General features: G+C 39.5%; 1 protein-coding gene across 2 annotated transcripts in view; it reads left to right on the top strand.

Moving 5' to 3' along the window:
• The window catches only part of VSTM4 (V-set and transmembrane domain containing 4), a 111,857-nt gene extending 94,393 nt beyond the window's left edge, over positions 1–17,464 (top strand). For both annotated transcript variants that reach the window (XM_036916610.2, XM_036916609.2), the window contains one exon: positions 16,079–17,464. In XM_036916610.2, coding sequence (XP_036772505.2) covers positions 16,079–16,204 — 126 coding nt within the window. In that variant the 3' untranslated portion in view covers positions 16,205–17,464. The remainder of the gene's footprint in view (positions 1–16,078) is intronic.
• The last annotated feature ends 3,560 nt before the right edge of the window (positions 17,465–21,024 follow it).

Below are 21,024 nucleotides of genomic sequence, written 5' to 3'. Positions count from 1 at the left end.
AGGCACTGAACAATGTTTAGAACAGATGGAGCTAACAGACATCTACAGAACACTCCTTCCAAAAGCAACAGGATATTTGTTCTTCTCAAGTGCACATGGAACATTTTCAAGAATAGATCATACACCAGACCACAAAAAGGGCCTCAATAAACTCAGAAAGATTGAAATTGTGCCAACCAGATTCCCAGGCCTCAAAGATATGAAACTAGAGATAAATTACACAAGGAATACAAAAAAGCCCACAAACACATGGAGGCTTAATAACATGCTCTTAAATAATCAATGAATCAATGACCAAATAAAAACAGAGATCAAGCAATATATGGAGACAAATGACAACAATAATTCAACACTGCAAAGGCTATGCTAAGAGGGAAGTATATTGCAATATAGGCCTACCTAAGGAAAGAAGAACAATCCCAAATGAACAGTCTAAACTCACAATTAATGAAACTAGAAAAGAAAGAAAAAATTAGACCCAAAGTCAGTAGAAGGGGGGACATAATAAAGACTAGAGCAGAAATAAATAAAATTGAGAAGAATAAAACAATAGAAAGAATCAATGAAAGCAGGAGCTGGTACTTTGAGAAGAAAAACAAAATAGATAAACCCCTAGCTAGACTTATCAAGAAAAAAAAAGAGTCTACAAACAAACAGAATCAGAAATGAGAAAGGAAAAATCACTATGGACACCACATAAATACAAAGAATTCTTAGTGAATACTATGAAAAATTATATGCTAACAAACTGGATAAACTAGAAGGAATGGAGAACTTCCTAGAAAAATACAACCTTCCAACGCTGACCCAGAAAGAAAGAAAATCTGAATAGACAAATTACCAGCAAGAAAATTAGACTAGTAATCAAAAAACTACCTAAGAACGAAACTCCTGGACCAGATGATTTCACTGCTGAATTTTATCAAACATTTAGTGAAGACCTAATACCCATCCTCCTTAAAGTTTTCCAAAAAGTAGAAGAGGAGGAAATACTCCCAAACTCATTCTACGAGGCCAGCATCACTCTAATACCAAAACCAGGCAAAGACACCACAAAAAAAGAAAATTACAGACCAATATCCCTGATGAACAAAGATGCAAAATACTCAACAAAATATTAGCAAACCAAATTCAAAAATACATCAAAAAGATCATCCGTCATGATCAAGTGGGATTCATCCCAGGGATGCAAGGATGATATAACATTCGAAAATCCATCAACATCATCCACTACATCAACAAAAAGAAGGACAAAAACCACATGATCATCTTCATAGATGCTGAAAAAACATTTGACAAAATTCAACATCCGTTCATGATAAAAAATTCTCAACAAAATAGGTATAGAGGGCAAATACCTCAACGTAATAAAGGCCCTATATAACAAACCCACAGCCAAGATCATACTTAACAGTTGAGAAGCTGAAAGCTTTTCCTTTAAGATCAGGAACAAAAGAAGGATGCCCACTCTCCCCACTTTTATTTAACATAGTTCTGGAGGTCCTAGCCACAGCAATCAGACAACACAAAGAAATAAAAGGCATCCAAATTGGCAGGGAAGAAGTTAAACTGTCCTTATTTGCAGATGACATGATATTGTACATAAAAATACTAAAGAATCCACTTCAAAACTACTAGATCTAATATCTGAATTCAGCAAAGTTTCAAGATACAAAATCAACACACAGAAATCTATTGCATTTCTATACACTAATGGTGAACTAGCAGAAAGAGAAATCACAAAAACAGTTCCATTCGCAATTGCATCAAAAAGAATAAAATACCTAGAAATAAGTCTAACCAAGGAAGTGAAAGATCTATACTCTGAAAACTACAAGACACTCATGAGATAAATCAAAGAAGACACCAATAAATGGAAACACGTCCCGTGCTCATGGATAGGAAGAATTAATACTGTCAAAATGGCCATCCTGCCTATAGCAATCTGCAGTTTCAATACAATCCCTATCAAAATACCAACAGCATTCTTCAACTAACCAGAGCAAATCATTCTAAAATTCATAAGGAACCACAAAAGAACCCGAATGGCCAAAGCAATCCTGAGAAGAAAGAATATAGCTGGGGGGATTATACTCCCTGACTTCAAGCTCTATTACAGAGCCACAGTAATCAAGACATTTTTGTACCAGCACAAGAACAGACCCATAGACTAATGGAACAGACTAGAGAGCCCAGATATAAACCCAAGCATATGTGGCCAATTAATATACGATAAAGGAGACATGGATATACAATGGGGAAATGACAGCTTCTTCAACAACTCGTGTTGGCAAAACTGGACAGCTTCATGCAAGAGAATGAAACTCGATTATTGTCTAACTCCATACACAAAAGTAAACTCAAAATGGATCAAAGACCTGAATGTAAGTCATGAAACCATAAAACTCTTAGAAAAAAACATAGGCAAAAATATCTGGAATATAGACATGAGCAACTTTTTCCTGAACACATCTCCTTGGGCAAGGGAAACAAAATAAAAAATGAACAAATGGAACTATATCAAGCTAAAAAAAACTTCTGTAAAGCAAAGGGCACCAGTAGCAGAACAAAAAGGCATCCTACAGTATGGGAGAATATATTTGCAAATTACATATCCAACAAGGGGCTAACATTCAAAATATATAAAGAACTCACACGCCTCAACACCCCAAAATCTAAATAACCCTATTAAAAAATGGCCAGAGAATATGAACAGACACTTCTCCAAAGAAGAGATTCAGATGGCAAAAAGCCATATGAAAAGATGCTCCACATCGCTAATTATCAGGGAAATGCAAATTAAAACCACAATGAGATATCACCTCACACCAGTAAGGATGGCCAACATAGTAAAGACTAGGAACAGCAAATGCTGGCAAGGCTGCAGAAAAAGGGGAACCCTCCTACACTGTTGGTGGGAATGTAAACTAGTTCAACCACTGTGCAAAGCAATATGGAGGTTCCTCAAAAAACTAAAAATAGAAATACCATTTGACCCAGGAATTCCACTCCTAGGAATTTACCTTAAGAATGTAGCAGCCCAGTTTGAAAAAGACATATGCACCCCTATGTTTATTGCAGCACTATTTACAATAGCCAATAAATGGAAGCAACCTAAGTGTCCATCAGTAGATGAATGGGTAAAGAAGATGTGTTACATATACACAATGGAATAATCCTACCATTTGCAACAACATGGATGGAGCTAGAGGGTATTATGCTCAGTGAAATAAGCCAGGTGGAAAAAGACAAGACCCAAATGATTTCACTCATCTGTGGAGCATAAGAACAAAGGAAAAACTGAAGGAACAAAACAGCAACAGACTCACAGAACCCAAGAATGGACTAAGTTGCCAAAAGAAAAGGGACTGGGGATAGTGGGGGGGAAGGGAAGGATAAGGGGATTAAGGGGCATTAGGATTAGCACACATAATGTAGCTGGGGGAGAGCGGGGTAAGCAGTATAACACTGAGATGACAAGTAGTGATTCTATAGCATCTTACTACCCTGATGGATAGTGACTGTAATGGGGTGTGTGGTGGGGACTTGATAATGGGGGAAGTCTAGTAATCATAATGTTGCTTTTGTAATTGTACATTGATGATAGCAAAAAAAAAAAAAATCCTGTCTCCGTTTCCTTCAGGTATCTACCCAGAAGTAGAATTGCTGGATTATATCGTAGATTTATTTTTAATTTTTTGAGGATCCTCCATCTTGTTTTCCACAGTGGGTGGACCAGTTTACAGTGCTTGCAGATTCCCTCCTGGGTCCCCTCCTCTCCACATCCTCATTAGCTTCTGTTGCCTCTTGTCTTCTTGGTGATAGTCATTCTAATAGGTGCGAGTTGATATCTTGTGGTTTTGATTTTCATTTCCTTGATGATTAGTGATAATTGAGCATCTTTTTACATGTCCATTGGTCATTTTGGTGTCTTCTTTGGAGAAATGTCTAGTTCTTCTGCCCACTTTTTAATTGGATTCCTTGCTTTTATGTTCTTGAGTTGACTGAGTTGTGTTCTTTGTATATTTTGGATAGTAACCCCTTATCCGTTACATGGTTTGAAAATTTTTTCTCCCATTCTATAGTTTGTCTTTTCATTGTGTTAAATCTTTTGGTGTGTAGAAGCTGTTTAGTTTGATGTTGGCCCATTTGCTGATTTTTTTTTCTTTCATTGTTTGTGCTTTTGGTGTCATGCTTAAAAAATTATTGCCAAGACCAGTATCACTGAGCTTCTTCCCCACATTTTCTTTCAGGAGTTTTATGGTATCAGATCTAATGTTTAAGTTTTTGATCCATTTCAAGTTAGTTTTTGTGAGTGGTATGCGATAGGGGTCCAATTTAATTGTTCTGCATGTTTTTCTTCAGTTTCCCCAGCACCACTTTTTGAAGAGACTATCCTTTCCCCACTGGGTATTCTTAGCTTCCATGTCAAATAATAGTTGACCCTATGTGCCAGGGTTTAATTCTGGGCTCTCTATTCTGTTCTATTGGTCAATGTGTCTATTTTTATGCCAGTACCATACTGTTTTTTGGCTATGACTTTGTGATATAGTTTGAAAGCTAGAATCATAATAGCTCCAGCTTTGTTCCTTTTTCTCAGCATTGTTCTGGCTCTTTGTTGCAATACTGTATTTCTGTACTCTCAGTTATAATGGCTCCTCTTTCATTTCTAATTTTATTTATCTGAGTCTTCTTTTTTTCTTAGGTGTGTAAATTTTGTTTATTTTTTTAAAGAACCAGCTCTTAGTTTCACTGATCCTTTCAATTGTTTTTCTGGTCTCTATTTCATTTATTTCCACAGATTCTTATTAGTTCCTTCTTTCTGCTGACTTTGGGCTTAATTTGTTCTTCTTTTACTAGTTATTTGAGGTGTAAAGTTAGGTATGTTTATTTATTAATATATGTATTTATTGCTATAAACATTTCTCTCAGAGCTGCTTTTTCTGTGTCCCACAATATCTGCTATGTTGTATTTTCATTTTCATTTGTTTGGGGATAATTGTTTATTTCCTTTTGTTTTCTTCTTTGACCTATTCGTTGTTTAGAAGTGGGTTGTTTAGTTTCCACATATTTGTAGATCTTCTCACTTTCCTTTTGTTGTTGATTTCTAGTTTCATACCACTGTGGTCAGAGAAGAGAGTTGGTCTTATTTCAGTCTTCTTAAATTTGCTAAGATTTATTTTTGTGGCCTAACATTGCTGGAGAATGTTTCTTGTGCTTTTGAGAAGAGTATATTTTCTGCTGCTGTTGGATGGAATGCTCACCATGTTTATTAAGTGCATTTGTTCTAACATTTCCTTGTTATTTTCTGTCTGGACAATCTATTACTGATAGTGGGTTATTGATGTCCTCAGTTGAAGTCCCCAACAATTAATATATTGTTGTTTAGATCTCCCTTAAGATCTGTTATTAGTTGCTTAAGTATATTTCAGTGTTCATTCATTGGGAGCATATATATTTACAATTGTTATATCTGCTTGATGTATTTAACCCTTTATATTTATTTGATGACCTTTAACTCTTGTTACTGTTTTTGGCCTGAAGTTTAATATTCTGTCTGATGTAAGTGTGGCTATGCCTCCCTTCTTTTCATTCCCTTTGCTTGGAATATCATCTTCCACCCTTTCTCTCTGAGCTTGTGTGTGTCTTCTGGCTGAAAGAGTCTCCTATAAACAGCATATAGTTGGGTCTGATTCTTTAATACATGTAGCCACTCTGTGCCTTTTGATTGGCGAGTTCAATTCCATTTACATTTAAGGTGATTATTGATGTGTAAGGATTTGCTATTGCCATTTTACTTTTACCCTTCCAGTTATTTTGCTTTTCCATTGTTTCTTTTTGCTTTTGTTTCTGTCTACGTTTATAAGTTGGTGGTTTTCCATGATGAATTGCAGTCTCTACTTTTTTGTTTTCTGTATCTGCTCTAGATTTTTGCTTTGTGGTTACCATGAGTTTTACATACCACATCTCAAAGAGAAGATGGCAGCGTGAGTATTTCAGAGGAAATCTCCTCCCCAAAACATATATATTTATGAAAATACAATAAATACAACTATTCCTAAAAGAGACACCAGTGGATGCAGTACAACAGCCAGGATACATCTACATCTGCGAGAACTCAGCATCACATGAAGGGGGTAAGATACAAGCCGTGGCCAGGCGGGACCCAAATGCTCCCCCACCCCAAAACCTGGCGGGAAGAAAGGAGACAGAATGGGGAGGCAGTGAAAGCCCAGGACTGCTAAACAACCAGCTCTAGAAATCCGCACCTGGAACGCAGACACAAGGTGCACGGGGTGCTGGATATTAGAGAAATGGAAAAGCAAAACCTGTGGGCACATCCCTACAACCGGCACCCCTGAGACAAAAGAAAAGCAAGTGCTTTCTGCAAGTCTTAAAGAGACAGGGACCCCAAAGCTGGAGGAAGTTGTCCCGGGAGCTGGGAATGCCAGGGAAACTTAGGCGCCCTAAACGGAGGCAGTGCAGCTCTGAAGCCCCTCACAGCACTAAGCAGCCTGCCAGTCGTTCCTCCAACTGGAGTGGACCCCGACACATGGGCCCAGTAGCAGGAGAGTGGCAGTGCACGCCGAGGACGGCAGCGCCAGAAAGAACCGAGAGCAGATCCATGCGCTGCAGGAGAGGCTTGTGCTAGCCTGCAGCAGCGCGACCGAACAGCCCAGGTGTGGCTCACGTGCACCGGTGGCAGTGAAGCCAGAGCCCGGTAGAAGCCTGCACAGAAGAGCCCCGCGCTCACCTGCAGCGGAGCCAGAGGGAGCAGGCAGAGCACCGTAACCGACTGGAATCCCAGCCCAAAGCACAGCTGCCCGGGCCAAACCCAAAGGCTGCTGCTGCTACACAGCTGCCTGGCAGGGTCTCCTCTAGCATGGAGGAGCACACCTGGCATGCCTGCCACTCCCCACAGGGCTCCACGCTGCTCTGACAGACACCCCGCCCACAGCAGCTTAGGGGACTAACCCGGTGGCTGCTCCAGGAGTGCAGGTAACCATCACAGGCAGCAGAGAAGGGCAAGGCATTCAGCAAGAAGGAAAGTACTTTCTTATCCCAGCTGACACACCCGCAACCTGCCTACAGCCACTGCTATCACCATGAAAAGGCAAAAAAATCTGGTCCAATCCAAGATAGTTACACCCAAGAAAGGATCTGCAGAGGCAGACCTAACCAGTCTCCCTGAAAAATAATTCAAAATAAAAATCATAAACATGCTGACAGAGCTGCAGAGAAATATGCAAGAGCTAAGGGATGAAGTACGGAGGGAGATTACAGATGTCCAGAGGGAGATTAAAGAAGTGAAACAAACTCTGGAAGGATTTATAAGCAGAATGGATAGGATGCAAGAGGCCATTGATGGAATAGAAACCAGAGAACAGGAACACATAGAAGCTGATGCAGAGAGAGATAAAAGGATCTCCAGGAATGAAACAATATTAAGAGAACTGTGTGACCAATCCAAAAGGAACAATATCCGCATTATAGGGGTACCAGAGGAAGAAGAGAGAGAAAAAGGGATAGAAAGTGTCTTTGAAGAAATAATTGCTGAGAACTTCCCCAAACTGGGGCAGGAAAAAGTTGCTCAGACTATAGAGGCACACAGAACTCCTGAGAGACAGGATCCAAAGAGGACAACACCAAGACACATAATAATTAAAATGGCAAAGATCAAGGACAAGGAACAGAGTATTAAAGGCAGCCAGAGAGAGAAGAAAGGTCACCTACAAAGGAAAACCCATCAGGCTATCATCAGACTTCTCAACAGAAACCTTCCAGGCCAGAAGAGAATGGCATGATATATTTAATGCAATGAAACAGAAGGGCCTTGAACCAAGGATACTGTATCCAGCCCGATTATCATTTAAATATGAAGGAGGGATTAAACAATTCCCAGACAAGCAAAAGTTGAGGGAATTTGCCTCCCACAAACCACCTCTACAGGGTATCTTAGAGGGACTGCTCTAGATGGGAGCACTCCTAAAAGAGCACAGAACAAAACACCCAACATATGAAGAAGGGAGGAGGAGGAATAAGAAGGGAGAGAAATAATCATCAGACTGTGTTTATAACAGCTCAATAAGCGAGTGACATCAGACAGTAAGGTAGTAAACAAGCTAACCTTGAACCTTTGGTAACCACAAATCTAAAGCCTGCAATGGCAATAAGTACATATCTTTCAATAATCACCCTAAATGTAAATGGACTGAATGCACCAATCAAAAGACACAGAGTAATAGAATGGCTAAAAAACAAGACCCATCTAAATGCTGCTTACAAGAGACTCACCTCAAACCCAAAGACATGCACAGGTTAAAAGTCAAGGGATGGAGAAAGATATTTCATGCAAACAACCAAGATAAAAAAGCAGGTGTTGCAATACTAGTATCAGACAAAATAGACTTCAAAATAAAGAAAGTAACAAGACATAAAGAAGGACATTACATAATGATAAAGAGCTCAGTCCAACAAGAGGCTATAACCAATATAAACATATGTGCACCCAACACAGGAGCACCAGCATATGTGAAACAAATACTAACAGAACTAAAGGGGGAAATAGACTGCAATGCATTCATTCTAGGAGACTTCAACACACCACTCACTCCAAAGGACAGATCCACCAGACAGAAAATAAGTAAGGACAAAGAGGCACTGAACAACACGCTAGAACAGATGGACCTAATAGACATCTATAGAACTCTACATCCAAAAGCAACAGGATACACATTCTTCTCAAGTGCATATGGAACATTCTCCAGAATAGACCACATACTAGGCCACAAAAAGAACCTCAGTAAATTCCAAAAGATTGAAATCCTACCAGCCAACTTTTCAGATCACAAAGGTATAAAACTAGAAATAAATTGTACAAAAAAAGCAAAATGGTCACAAACACATGGAGGCTTAGCAACATGCTCCTAAATAATCAATGGATCAATGACCAAATTAAAATAGAGATCCAACAATATATGGAAACAAATGACAACAACAACACAAAGCCCCAACTTCTGTGGGACGCAGCAAAAGCAGTCTTAAGAGGAAAGTATATAGCAATCCAGGCATATTTAAAGAAGGAAGAACAATTCCAAATGAATAGTCTAATATCACAATTGTCAAAATTGGAAAAAGAAGAACAAATGAGGCCTAAGGTCAGCAGACGGGGGGACATAATAAAGACCAGAGAAGAAATAAATAAAATCGAGAAGAATAAAACAATAGAAAAAATCAATGAAACCAAGAGCTGGTTCTCCAAGAAAATAAAATAGATAAGCCTCTAACCAGACTTATTAAGAGAAAAAGAGAGTCAACACACATCAACAGAATCAGAAACAAGAAAGGAAAAATCACGAACACAGAAATACAAAGAACTATTAGAGAATACTATGAAAACCTATATGCTAACAAGCTGGAAAACCTAGGAGAAAGGGACAACTTCCTAGAAAAATACAATCTCCCAAGACTGACCGAGAAAGAAACAGAAAATCTAAACAGACCAATTACCAGCAACGAAATTGAATCGGTAATCAAAAAACTACCCAAGAACAAAACCCCCGGGCCAGATGGATTTACCTCGGAATTTTATCAGACATACAGGGAAGACATAGTACCCATTCTCCTTAAAGTTTTCCAAAAAATAGAAGAGGAGGGAATACTCCCAAACTAATTCTATGAAGCCAACATCACCCTAATACCAAAAACAGGCAAAGACCCCACCAAAAAAGAAAACTACAGACCAATATCCCTGATGAACGTAGATGCACAAATACTCAATAAAATATTAGCAAACCAAATTCATGGTGTATGATCCTCTTGATGTGTGTTGACATCAAGAGGATCATACACCATGACCAAGTGGGATTCATCCCAGGGATGCAAGGATGGTACAACATTCGAAAATCCATCAACATAATCCACCACATCAACAAAAAGGACAAAAACCACATAATCATCTACATAGATGCTGAAAAAGCATTCAACAAAATTCAACATCCATTCATGATAAAAACTCTCAACAAAATAGGCATAGAGGGCAAGTACCTCAACATAATAAAGACCATATATGATCAACCACAGCTAACATCATACTGAACAGCGAGAGGCTGAAACCTTTTCCTCTGAGATCGGGAACAAGACATGGATGCCCACTCTCCCCACTGTTATTCAACATAGTACTGGATGTCCTAGCCATGGCAATCAGAAAAAACAAAGAAATACAAGGAATCCAGATTGGTAAAGAAGAAGTCAAACTGTCACTATTTGCAGATGACATGATATTGTACATAAAAAACCCTAAAGACTCCACCCCAAAACTACTAGAACTGATATCAGAATTCAGCAAAGTTGCAGGATACAAAATTAACACACAGAAATCTGTAACTTTCCTATATACTAACAATGAACTAATAGAAAGAGAAATCAGGAAAACAATTCCATTCACAATAGCATCCAAAAGAATAAAATACCTAGGAATAAACCTAACCAAGGAAGTGAAAGACCTATACCCTGAAAACTATAAGACACTCTTAAGAGAAATGAAAGAGGTCACTAACAAATGGAAACTCATTCCATGCTCCTGGCTAGGAAGAATTAATATCATCAAAATGGCCATCCTGCCCAAAGCAGTATACAGATTCAATGCAATCCCTATCAAATTACCAACAGCATTCTTCAATGAACTGGAACAAATAGTTCAAAAATTCATATGGAACCGTCAAAGACCCTGAATAGCCAAAGCAATCCTGAGAAGGAAGAATAAAGTGGGGGGGGGATCTCGCTCCCCAACTTCAAGCTCTACTACAAAGCCACAGTAATCAAGACAATTTGGTACTGGCACAAGAACAGAGCCATAGACCAGTGGAACAGAATAGAGACTCCAGATATTAAGCCAACCATATATGGCCAATTAATATATGATAAAGGAGCCATGGACATACAATGGGGAAATGACAGTCTCTTCAACAGATGGTGCTGGCAAAACTGGACAGCTACATGTAAGAGAATGAAACTGGATCACTGTCTAACCCCATACACAAAAGTAAACTCCAAATGGATCAAAGACCTGAATCTAAGTCATGAAACCATAAAACTCTTAGAAAAAAACATAGGCAAAAATCTCATGGACATAAACATGAGTGACTTCTTCATGAACATATCTCCCCAGGCAAGGGAAACAAAGGCAAAAATGAACAAGTGGGACTATATCAAGCTAAAAAGCTTCTGTACAGCCAAGAACACCATCAATAGAACAAAGAGGTATCCTACAGTATGGGAGAACATATTCATAAATGACAGATCTGATAAAGGATTGACATCCAAAATATATAAAGAGTTCACACATCTCAACCAACAAAAAGCAAGTAATCCAATTAAAAAATGGGCAGAGGAGCTGAATAGACAGTTCTCTAAAGAAGAAATCCAGATGGCCAACAGGCACATGAAAAGATGCTCCACATTGCTAATCATCAGAGAAATGCAAATTAAAACCACAATGAGATATCACCTCACACCAGTAAGGATCGCCATCATTGAAAAGACAAACAACAACAAATGTTGGCGAGGTTGTGGAGAAAGTGGAACCCTCCTACACTGCTGGTGGGAATGTAAACTAGTTCAACCATTACAGAAAGCAGTATGGAGGTTCCTCAGAATGCTCAAAATAGAAATACCATTTGACCCAGGAATTCCACTTCTAGGAATTTACCCTAAGAATGCAGCACTCCATTTTGAAAAAGACAGATGCACCCCTATGTTTATCGCTGCACTATTTAGAATAGCCAAGATATGGAAGCAGCCTAAGTGTCCATCAGTAGATGAATGGATAAAGAAGATGTGGTACATATACACAATGGAATATTTCGCAGCCATAAGAAAAAAACAGATCCTACCATTTGCAACAACATGGATAGAGCTAGAGGGTATTATGCTCAGTGAAATAAGCCAGGCAGAGAAGGACAAGTACCAAATGATTTCACTCATATGTGGAGTATAAGAACAAAGGAAAACTGAAGGAACAAAACAGCAGCAGAATCACAGAACCCAAGAATGGACTAATAGTTACCAAAGGGAAAGGGACTGGGAAGGATGGGTGGGAAGGGAGGGATAAGGGTGGGGAAAAAGAAAGAGGGCATTACAATTAGCATGTATAGTGCATGGGGGGCACAGGGAGGGCTGTGCAACACAGAGAAGACAAGTAGTGAGTCTACAGCATCTTACTACGCAGATGGACAGTGACTGTGAAGGGGTATGTGGGGGCAACTTGGTGAAGGGGGGAACCTAGTAAACATAATGTTCTTTCTGTGATTGTAGATTAATGATACCAAAATAAAAAATAAAAATAAAATAAAATAAAATAAAAACATCTTATAGATAAAATACTTCTTTTCCTGCTAATAGCAATTTATCTTCATTTGCCAGTAAAGATTCCATCCTTTTACTCTTCTCCTTTTTTATTTTTTAATGCTGTGATTCCATCACCAAGTTATAGCAGCTGTAGTTGTTTTTAATTATCTTTTCCCTTAAACTTTATGCTATATTTAAGAGTTTAATATACTATTCTAAAAAATAATTACAGTAATCTGACTATTTATTTCCTTAATCAGAGTTTTGTGTACTTTTGTCTTTTTGTTTCAGCTTGAAGAGCTTTTCTTAACCTTTTTCTTGGGCAGGTCTAGTTGTGGTGAATTCCCTCAGCTTTTGTTTGTCTGGACCTTTTATTTCATTTCACCTCGGAAGGATAACTTTACCAAATAGAGTATTTTGGCTGGCAGTTCTTATCTTTCAATACTTTGAATATGTTATTCCACTCTCTCCTGATCTGTAGTTTCTGCAGAGAAATCTTTTGATAGCCTCATGGGAGTACCTTTGTAGGTTCCTGTCTTTTTTTCTCCTGCCTGCCTTTAAAATTCTTTATCATTGACTTTTGACAGTTTTAATATAGTGTGTCTTAGAGAGGATCTTTTTGCATTGAGATAATAAAGTGTCCTGTTAGCTTCATGGACTTGTATATCCAGTCCTCCTTCCCTCCCTCCCTCCCCTTTTCTTTCTTTTTTTCTTCTTATCTACATTTAATCTTTTATTTAAAATTTGTTTTTCCTTTTTTAAAAAATTGAAGTACAGTTGATATTATTATTTATTTAAATACATTCACTGCTCCCCTCTTCCTTTCTTTTCCTTCTGGGATACCCATTATTCTTATGTTGACTTTTCTAATGGAATCAAATAGTTTCTTGAAAGATTTCTTCTTTCAAAGATTTAAAAAATCTTAGTCCTCCATGTGAATCATTTCCATATTTCTATTTTCTATATTTCTATCCTCAAGCTCTCTGATTCTTTCTTCCATATGATCTGTTATTTTCCCAATGCATTCTAATGCATTCTTCATCTCATTTATTGAGTTCTTCAGCTCTAAAATGTATTTGGTACTTTTTTAGAATTTCAGTCTCTTTGGTAAAATACCCCTGTTCATTAATTTTATTACTGGGATAATTTTATTGCCTTCAAGTGTTCTTGTAGCTTGTTGAATTCTTCATAGCAGTTATTTAAAATTTTTTATCAAATTAGATCACAATATTCCACGTCTTTGGGTTTGGTTGCTGAAAAATTGTCATTTTGTTTTTGTGATATTGTATTACCGTGATTTTTCATGGTGTTTGATGAGAAGGTTTTCTGCCACTGCATTGGAAGTAGAAGCACCTTTTATATACTCAGGCAAGGTTTTGTTTACTCTGATTCTAATAGTTCAACTGGTTGGTAGTTAGGCGCCTTCCTTTTGTTCTCCAGAAGGTGGCGCTATAGCACAAGTTTTCGGTTCTTTTTGCAAGAACTGATTTGCCACTAAGACTTGGGAGTGTGGGCATTAAAAAAAAAAGGTGGTGGCAGAGTGTGGGTGGGTGCATGGCGGAAGTGACTTAGTCCTTAGGGCTTTGGGTGTGCCTATGCCCCAGTAGAGGGACTCTCAAGAGGTCTGCAGGTGGTCCTGTTGCCTCCCTGGGCAGACAGCAGGAGAGGCTTTCTTTCAGTTCTCTTTGGTCTGCCACTTCCTTTTCCTTTCCCTTCCCCCCAGTCACAGCAGTCTCCCTTCAGAGACAGCAATTGGTCCCTCTGGCTGCAGTGCATGTGGCCAAGCAGACGCCCCCCAACTCCCTGCCTCCATCCGCCCCTTCTTCTCCCAGAGGGCTGTGCTGGCTCACTCCTGGGCCAACCCGTGCCTGCTCTGCCTTCACCTCCTCTGCCACCCCGGCGCTGCTATCACTTCCCTTGCTCCACAGCCTCCTCCAAGGTCCAGTCCGCCCACTTTCAGGGGCACAGATGGATGGATCTCTCTGGTATGCTGTGCAGAGGCGCTTTTCTTCTTTTTTTTTTAAATCTGTTTGTGGACTTCCAATTAGTTGTAAATCGAAGGGGAGAGGAAAAAAGGAACAACTCACACTGTCATGATGCCAACATCACTCTATTATAATCCACCAATTCTTTATTTCAATAATGTTCCTTAATCTTGGTAAGAAAATATAAAAAATATACACCTGTGACTACTTTATTCAAAAGTTGTTTATAACAAACATGTTAAAATTTTTATTAAATGCCTTTCCAGCATCTATAGAGCTGACCGTATTTTTTTCTCATCTATTGCTATAGTGAATTATATTGGTAGATTTTTCTAGTATTGAGCCGTCTTTGCATTATTGGAATAAAATCAACTTGAATATGATTACCTATCCTTTAATGTGCTTCTTCATTCTTTCGGAGTAAATTTGACTTAAAATTTTTGCTAATGAGATTGTTCTAAAATATTTGTTTTTCTTTTCTTTCTTTTTTTTATGCTCTGGAGCAATTTAATTACATTGGAATTATCTGTTCCTTAAGTGAATTTCTTCTAGAAATTCTCCTATAAAACTGGCTGGGCCAGGTGTTTGAGAAAGAGCTCTTTGGCAGTATTTCCTCCCTTTTTCTTTCTTCCTTCCTTCCCCCTCTCCCTCTCTCCCTCTTTCTTTTCCTTCCTTCCTTTCTTTCTTTTTTCCTCTCTCTGTTTTTCCCCTCCCTCCCTTCCTCCCTTCTTCTTTTATTCTCTTTCCTTGTTTTTTGATGACAATTAGTAACACTCATTTCCCAAAGTTAATGTTTATAATTATATTTATATTTTATAATTTTTTAAACATATATTTATATGTGTATAATTAATTTTATAATTATAATTATATTGTTCTGGAACATAACCCATTTTATCCTGTATTTCAAAACTTTTAGCAGTAAGTTGAGCAAAGTAATTTTGTTAATTATAAAAAGATTTCCTTCATTTACATTAGATCCCCTTTTTCATTTCCTATTTTATTCATTTATGCCTTTTCCCTTTTTATCTTGATTAATTTGTTGTTCCGTTTGTTTTGCTGGTGTTTTCCAAGCACAAGCTTTTTGATGTTTTTATAATTCTGTTTTTCTTACTCATACAGTCTGGTTTTAATTACATTGGTCCTTCCTTCCACTTTTCTTTCGTTTATTTTGTTCTTTTTCTTATACTTGAATGCTTGATCCATTTAACTCATATTGTCTAATGTAAATATTTAAGGCTATGATTTTTCTCTGAGTACTGCATTCTTTACATAGTATTTTCTTTATCCTTGTTTTCAAGATATTTTGAAATTTTATTTTTTTATAGGTTAAGTCATTTAAGAAAATTTCTAGGTAGTACTATTCTTGATTTGTCATTAATTATATGATATTTTGACTCATATCTTTATTTTTTCCTTTTGATCAGACACTACTATTTACATTATTTTTACCTTTCAGAATTAAAGTTTGCTTTGTGGTCTAGTATTTAATCATTTTTTATTAGTGTTTTATGTCTCTACTTTAAAATAAATCATAGTGTCTCTTTGTAGGGCACAGTGTACCATATAAGACAATGAGACCTCTATTACTGTGTTATTTAGGTTTTATATGTCCTTGTAAATTTTTGTCCATTTGTTCCCCTTTGAATTCCCTAAATGCAATGAAAATGCATGTCTGATGAGTGAATGCATGATGCAGAACTCCCTGTGGTCAGCTAAAACTGTGTTGTGTTTTGTCTTACCAGCCAAAGATTGCTGAGGAAAACTTGACCTATGCTGAGCTGGAGCTGATCAAACCGCACCAGGCTGCCAAAGGCATCCCCGCCAGCACTGTCTACGCCCAGATCCTCTTTGAGGAGAACAAGCTGTGACGCCGTCCCTCTTCCGTGGTCCTATTTAATACCTGCCACCCTGGTTATTTATGAAACCTTGGAAACAAAGTCCTTATTTTTCTATTTTCACTTGTGCCTTCTGTGTGGTAGGGAGCCCCTTGCCAACAGTATTCTAGGTACCTTTAAAGACAGGTACAAGGTACAAGTTAGAAGGTTCCTCTCTGCAAAAGAGTAGGGGCCACAGCCTTTGGACAAATCTCCCAGGACAAGACTTCTCTGGGTTTGAGCCCTGAGGAGTAAGAACTCTGATTCTGAGAGCACCCAAGGAGATTCTCTGCTGAGCCAACTCTTCACATTTTCTTTTTTCTCTGGGTCTTAATTTTAATTTTTAAAAATCTTTTTAAATCTTAATTTTAATCTTCTGCTCTTGCTGTATCCCTGATATCAAGCTCATAGTATATAGCTAGAGGAAATGCCATTATAGGCCAATACGTGAGATGGTAGATACATAGTATCTGGTTTTCAGAGGATTAGATAGTTTTGCTAGGCTACCCAGAGCAGAACAAACTGCTTATTGCAAGCAGTCACTCAAGATAGCATCTCTTGTTTTAAATAGATGCACTGACCCTCATGATTTAAGGGCAGATTGTAGGGGTTCTGAGGTCTAGGCCAGCAGTGAGTAGTCTCTGAATACCCCGGTGCCTGTTTCCCTACCCAGGATCACCCAAGGCCATGGAACAGGTTAGAACACTGTTCTAAAGGGTTTCCACCCCTTTGGCAGGGTGGACTTATGCCAGTATAGAAACTAATATTTCCCATGAAGTTCTTAACTTCTTCCAAAGAAGCAGGGAAATTTGCCATCCACTGGAAGCCTCTTGGAACTGTTAGCAACTCTAATCGAATGTCTACTTGTGTGAGAGCAAAGTCTTTTACCTGGTCTTTCCTTGGTAGGTAGGAGAGTAGGAAGTACAAGCTGAGCTAGAAAAGTATGTCTTCAAGTCCCCATTCTTGCAAAGTACCTTGTCCAACTCAGCTTCACATGTGAATCCTAATGGGCTCAGGTCAGGGAAGGCAGGGAGGCCCAGCGTATAACCATGTGGGGAAGTTGTGCTGCAGACTTGAAATCCAGGATCGCCCTGAAGATGGATCCATTTGGGAAGGCAGCCGTCTTGTCAGCTGTGTTGTGAAGGACACTTTCATGTGAATGTGCCCTGGTTGGTTACTTATTGCACACTACAGAAATCGTTTGGCTTTGTAATGGACCATGTACATATGGTAAATTATATATTTTCAACACAACCTTGAGTGCAAGTTGTGCCCCTCTGTATAGCCATGTGAACTTGGTTGAGTTTTTCATCCCTGAATAATCTCAGAATCATGTTTATATAAAGGCAACTTAACCTCTCATAGAATTCTTGTAATGGGATCATGAATATTGCAGGATTTTGGACACTATCAAGTGCTACACGCGTACACTGTGTGTAAATGCTAAAACCAGTCCCTATTTTCAAATGAAAATTCCTTTATTATTTAATATTCTCACTGCATTAGCATTAAAAAGTAAATGTTCTTTTATGAATTTAGCTCCACAGTGGTACTCCCTAAGACTCACAGCAGCTTATGAGTGCCTCTTTTGGTTGGTTGGAAAGTGTCCAAATTGGAAGCAGGTATGATGTTCCAGAAGCACAAATAGCCTGACTTTACAAAGAGGAAGTCATTCTCTCCAGCCTACACCTGAATCTCATTCCCTCCCTCTCTGCAGATTTCAAAGGTAATGAATAAACCACACAGCTTTTGAGGAAGGAAGACCACTTGGAAGAACTCCCTGACCTTCCTAGAGCCTGCTTTAGGAGAGGTGGATACCTGGCTAATACACCATTAGTATTGGAATGATCATGAACATCCTATTTTATCACGTCAGTGTTCCAGCGGAACAAGGTTGTATGATATTTTGAGGAAGGAGGGTGATTTCCTAATCTGCATGAAGAGTCCAACAGGAGGGCCAGGTGGGAGTGGAGAGTAGGACATGTGAAGAGGAGATCATGGGGAAAAAGAAAGAAGACAAAAGGCCCCATGCAAAACTGATTTGAACTTCAATCATCCCAAAACATCCCCTAAACTCAATAGGAGCTTAAGACCATCACATACAGAAATAAGCACATTCTACTAAGAAGAGCACACGTTTTCTTAGAGCTGGTAATGAGCACTAGTCTAACCAGTAACTGTTATAGATTTAGTGATTCTTTCTTTAAAACTCCAGTCATAGTGGCACATATCCACACTAAGGTGTGTGAGCAGGGGGCTTGCTGGCCATGAGTATAAAAGGAGGCTGCAAGATCATCACCTCCTAATGAAAATGCTTCCCAAGGGAATTGTTGAAGCATCTTAACAAAGATTGTCCCACTGTTATCTCCAGAAGCAAACCACCCAAGTTCTGCTCACAACTAGAAGCAGTGGGTAATTTGTACCTGGTGCTTCTTTGGGATGATAAATCTTGACGTTGTCATAATAAACCTAAAAAGTGAGTCTCCTCATTCATTCTCTATCAAATACACCACTAACCATGCATTGATATTTCTAAAGATAAGGGGAAACATATCATTCAAATAGGAATTAGGATAGATTCTTCAACTTATTTTTACTATAAGGTAACTGTGGGAACAATTATAATATAAGCACTTTTCAAAATGGACAATTGCTTGTACATTTAAATAAAACAAGAACCCATCGCTGAGAATGCAGTGGCTCTTGTAGGCAGAGTGCAGATACCAGACTCGGTGGTGACTTTTAGTCTAGGCCAGGCACGGCATGGCGTCATCCAAGGAAGCAAGGAAGTGGAAAAGGGGATCTCCAAGCCCTAAACTGAGGCATCTGTGTACGGGGAGAAAAAAGGGTCTGCGTTTCTTTGAGATCACCTCTTCATTAAAGGATCATGATTCTGTTAGCCCACAGAACAAGTAAGAAAAAGCCAGGCCTACCCTTTCTGATATTTGCCAACATGAAAATGATATAGGACACTTCATATTTTTTAGTGCTTGATGGTCATCTGGCTCATCCCACACATCATTAAGCCTAAACACTCACTTGGGGTGAGAACACTAAACCAGTTGAAGCTCTTAGGGACTATCCATACCCTTGTTCATCATTCAGCCTTCGATGTGTGTGACTATAACCTTGGCTGGTAGAAGAATGGGGCTCATGCCCCAGGCCACAAAAGAAAAGATCCACAGCATGCATGAGGCCTGGTCTGGGCTAACTGAAATCCTCGGGAGAAAGGATCCATGTTCCCCTTGGGCAGCTCATCTAGGAAACCACATATCACATGTGAATACAACTGACCTCACCTGCCAAGTGGAGAAGCCTTGGAGAACGCAGGAGATGTTGAGAGACAAGTAGGGAAGAGAATGTTCTGGAAGCACAAAATCCCACCCCTCAGCCCCTAGAACGCCCCAGACTCCTCTTTCTTTCAGATCTTTTTTCAGTTTAATAAACTACCCCATTTTCCTACCATCTAAATCCTGGTTTTTCTCAAGCTAGTCAGTTTGCAGCAGAGAAAATTCTGACTAATAGGTACACATCAAAGTTGCTTCCCAACAGTGGAAGCAAAAGAACTGCACTGAGTGTCATGCCCAGAAGCCCACTTACATCATGTCCAATAAGTTCCAGTGCACTTGCAGCCGCAGCTCCTGCTGCGCTCTGCACCTTCTCACTGAGTGGGCCCCCCCGGGGCTCTGAAGATGCACGTCTCAATGGAGAGGGGCCATCAGGCATCAGGACTGATTCTTTTCTAATGGAGCGACCCTCAGGTTGGGAGTAGGGATGCCCACAGACCTGGAGTGGTTCTAAGCAGCAGCAGGTGAAGGGCACAGGGCAGAGATTCAAATAAGCCAGGTCATATGGATGTTGGGGGGCCCTTATGTGCTAGCCCGAAAGTTTACAGGGTGTCTGCATAGAACATCATGTCTCTCCAGTACTCTTGATCCAGGATTCCAGGGTCAGGGTTCATCCAGTTCTGCATCATTTGCAGCCCAATACAAGGTGAGGCATCCACATGGTGGGGTCTTGATCCCCAAACCTGCCCCCACACCGTACACTGAACAGAAGCTTTTCACTGGGATGAAAAACAAGAAATTCATGGTTTGGAAGAAGGGTCTGTCTTCAGCGTGGACAATTGAGCTTGGACTATAGTGGTGTGCCCAGATGAATAGGATAGGCTAGTGCTCCCTAAACTGTAATGTGTTCATGGAACACCTGGATCTTGTTTAACTATGGATTCTGGTTCAGGAAGTCTGGGTGGGACCTGGGGGGTCTGTGTTTCTAACAAGCTCCCGGGAATGCCCATGCTTCCAATCCCTGGACGACATTTTGAGTGGCAAGATGTAAACTGTTGGGAAATGTGGATCTGGAACCTCTGGTGGTTGGGGATGTCATCAGAATTTGGGTCACAGCTGAAGAAGCCCTGATAGTGAGCAAAATCCCCAGGGAGAAGCAGCTCAGTGAGGAGGGGAGGTGGGGAACACTGCTGCTGGCAGGTCCTGAAGCAGGCAAGGAGCCTGAACAAGACCAGAGAAGGGCAAGTGATCAGGGCCCTGGACAAAGGTGTGTCTGGGAGTTTCTTGAAGGAGGAAGGTCTCAGGAGTGTGAACTCTTCAGAGGTCAGGTAGAAAAGAGGCTAAGCTTTTGCTCATTCAAATTAATTCAAATTGCACATTTAACACTTTTAAAACAATCTGTTATGTAGGGGAAAACAATTCCCCAAGTGCACAAGGCTGATAGACTTTTGCACCGAGCTGTGGGTGTTTGGCTCAGCGTATTTTCTCCAGAGCAATGAGTGTCTTTCCATAGGGTGGTGATTTGGA

Source organism: Manis pentadactyla, chromosome 8 (genome assembly GCF_030020395.1).
Source record: "Manis pentadactyla isolate mManPen7 chromosome 8, mManPen7.hap1, whole genome shotgun sequence".
Lineage (NCBI taxonomy): Eukaryota > Metazoa > Chordata > Mammalia > Pholidota > Manidae > Manis > Manis pentadactyla.
Note: the sequence above shows the minus strand (reverse complement) of the source record. Positions and strands in the feature narration are given on the sequence as shown.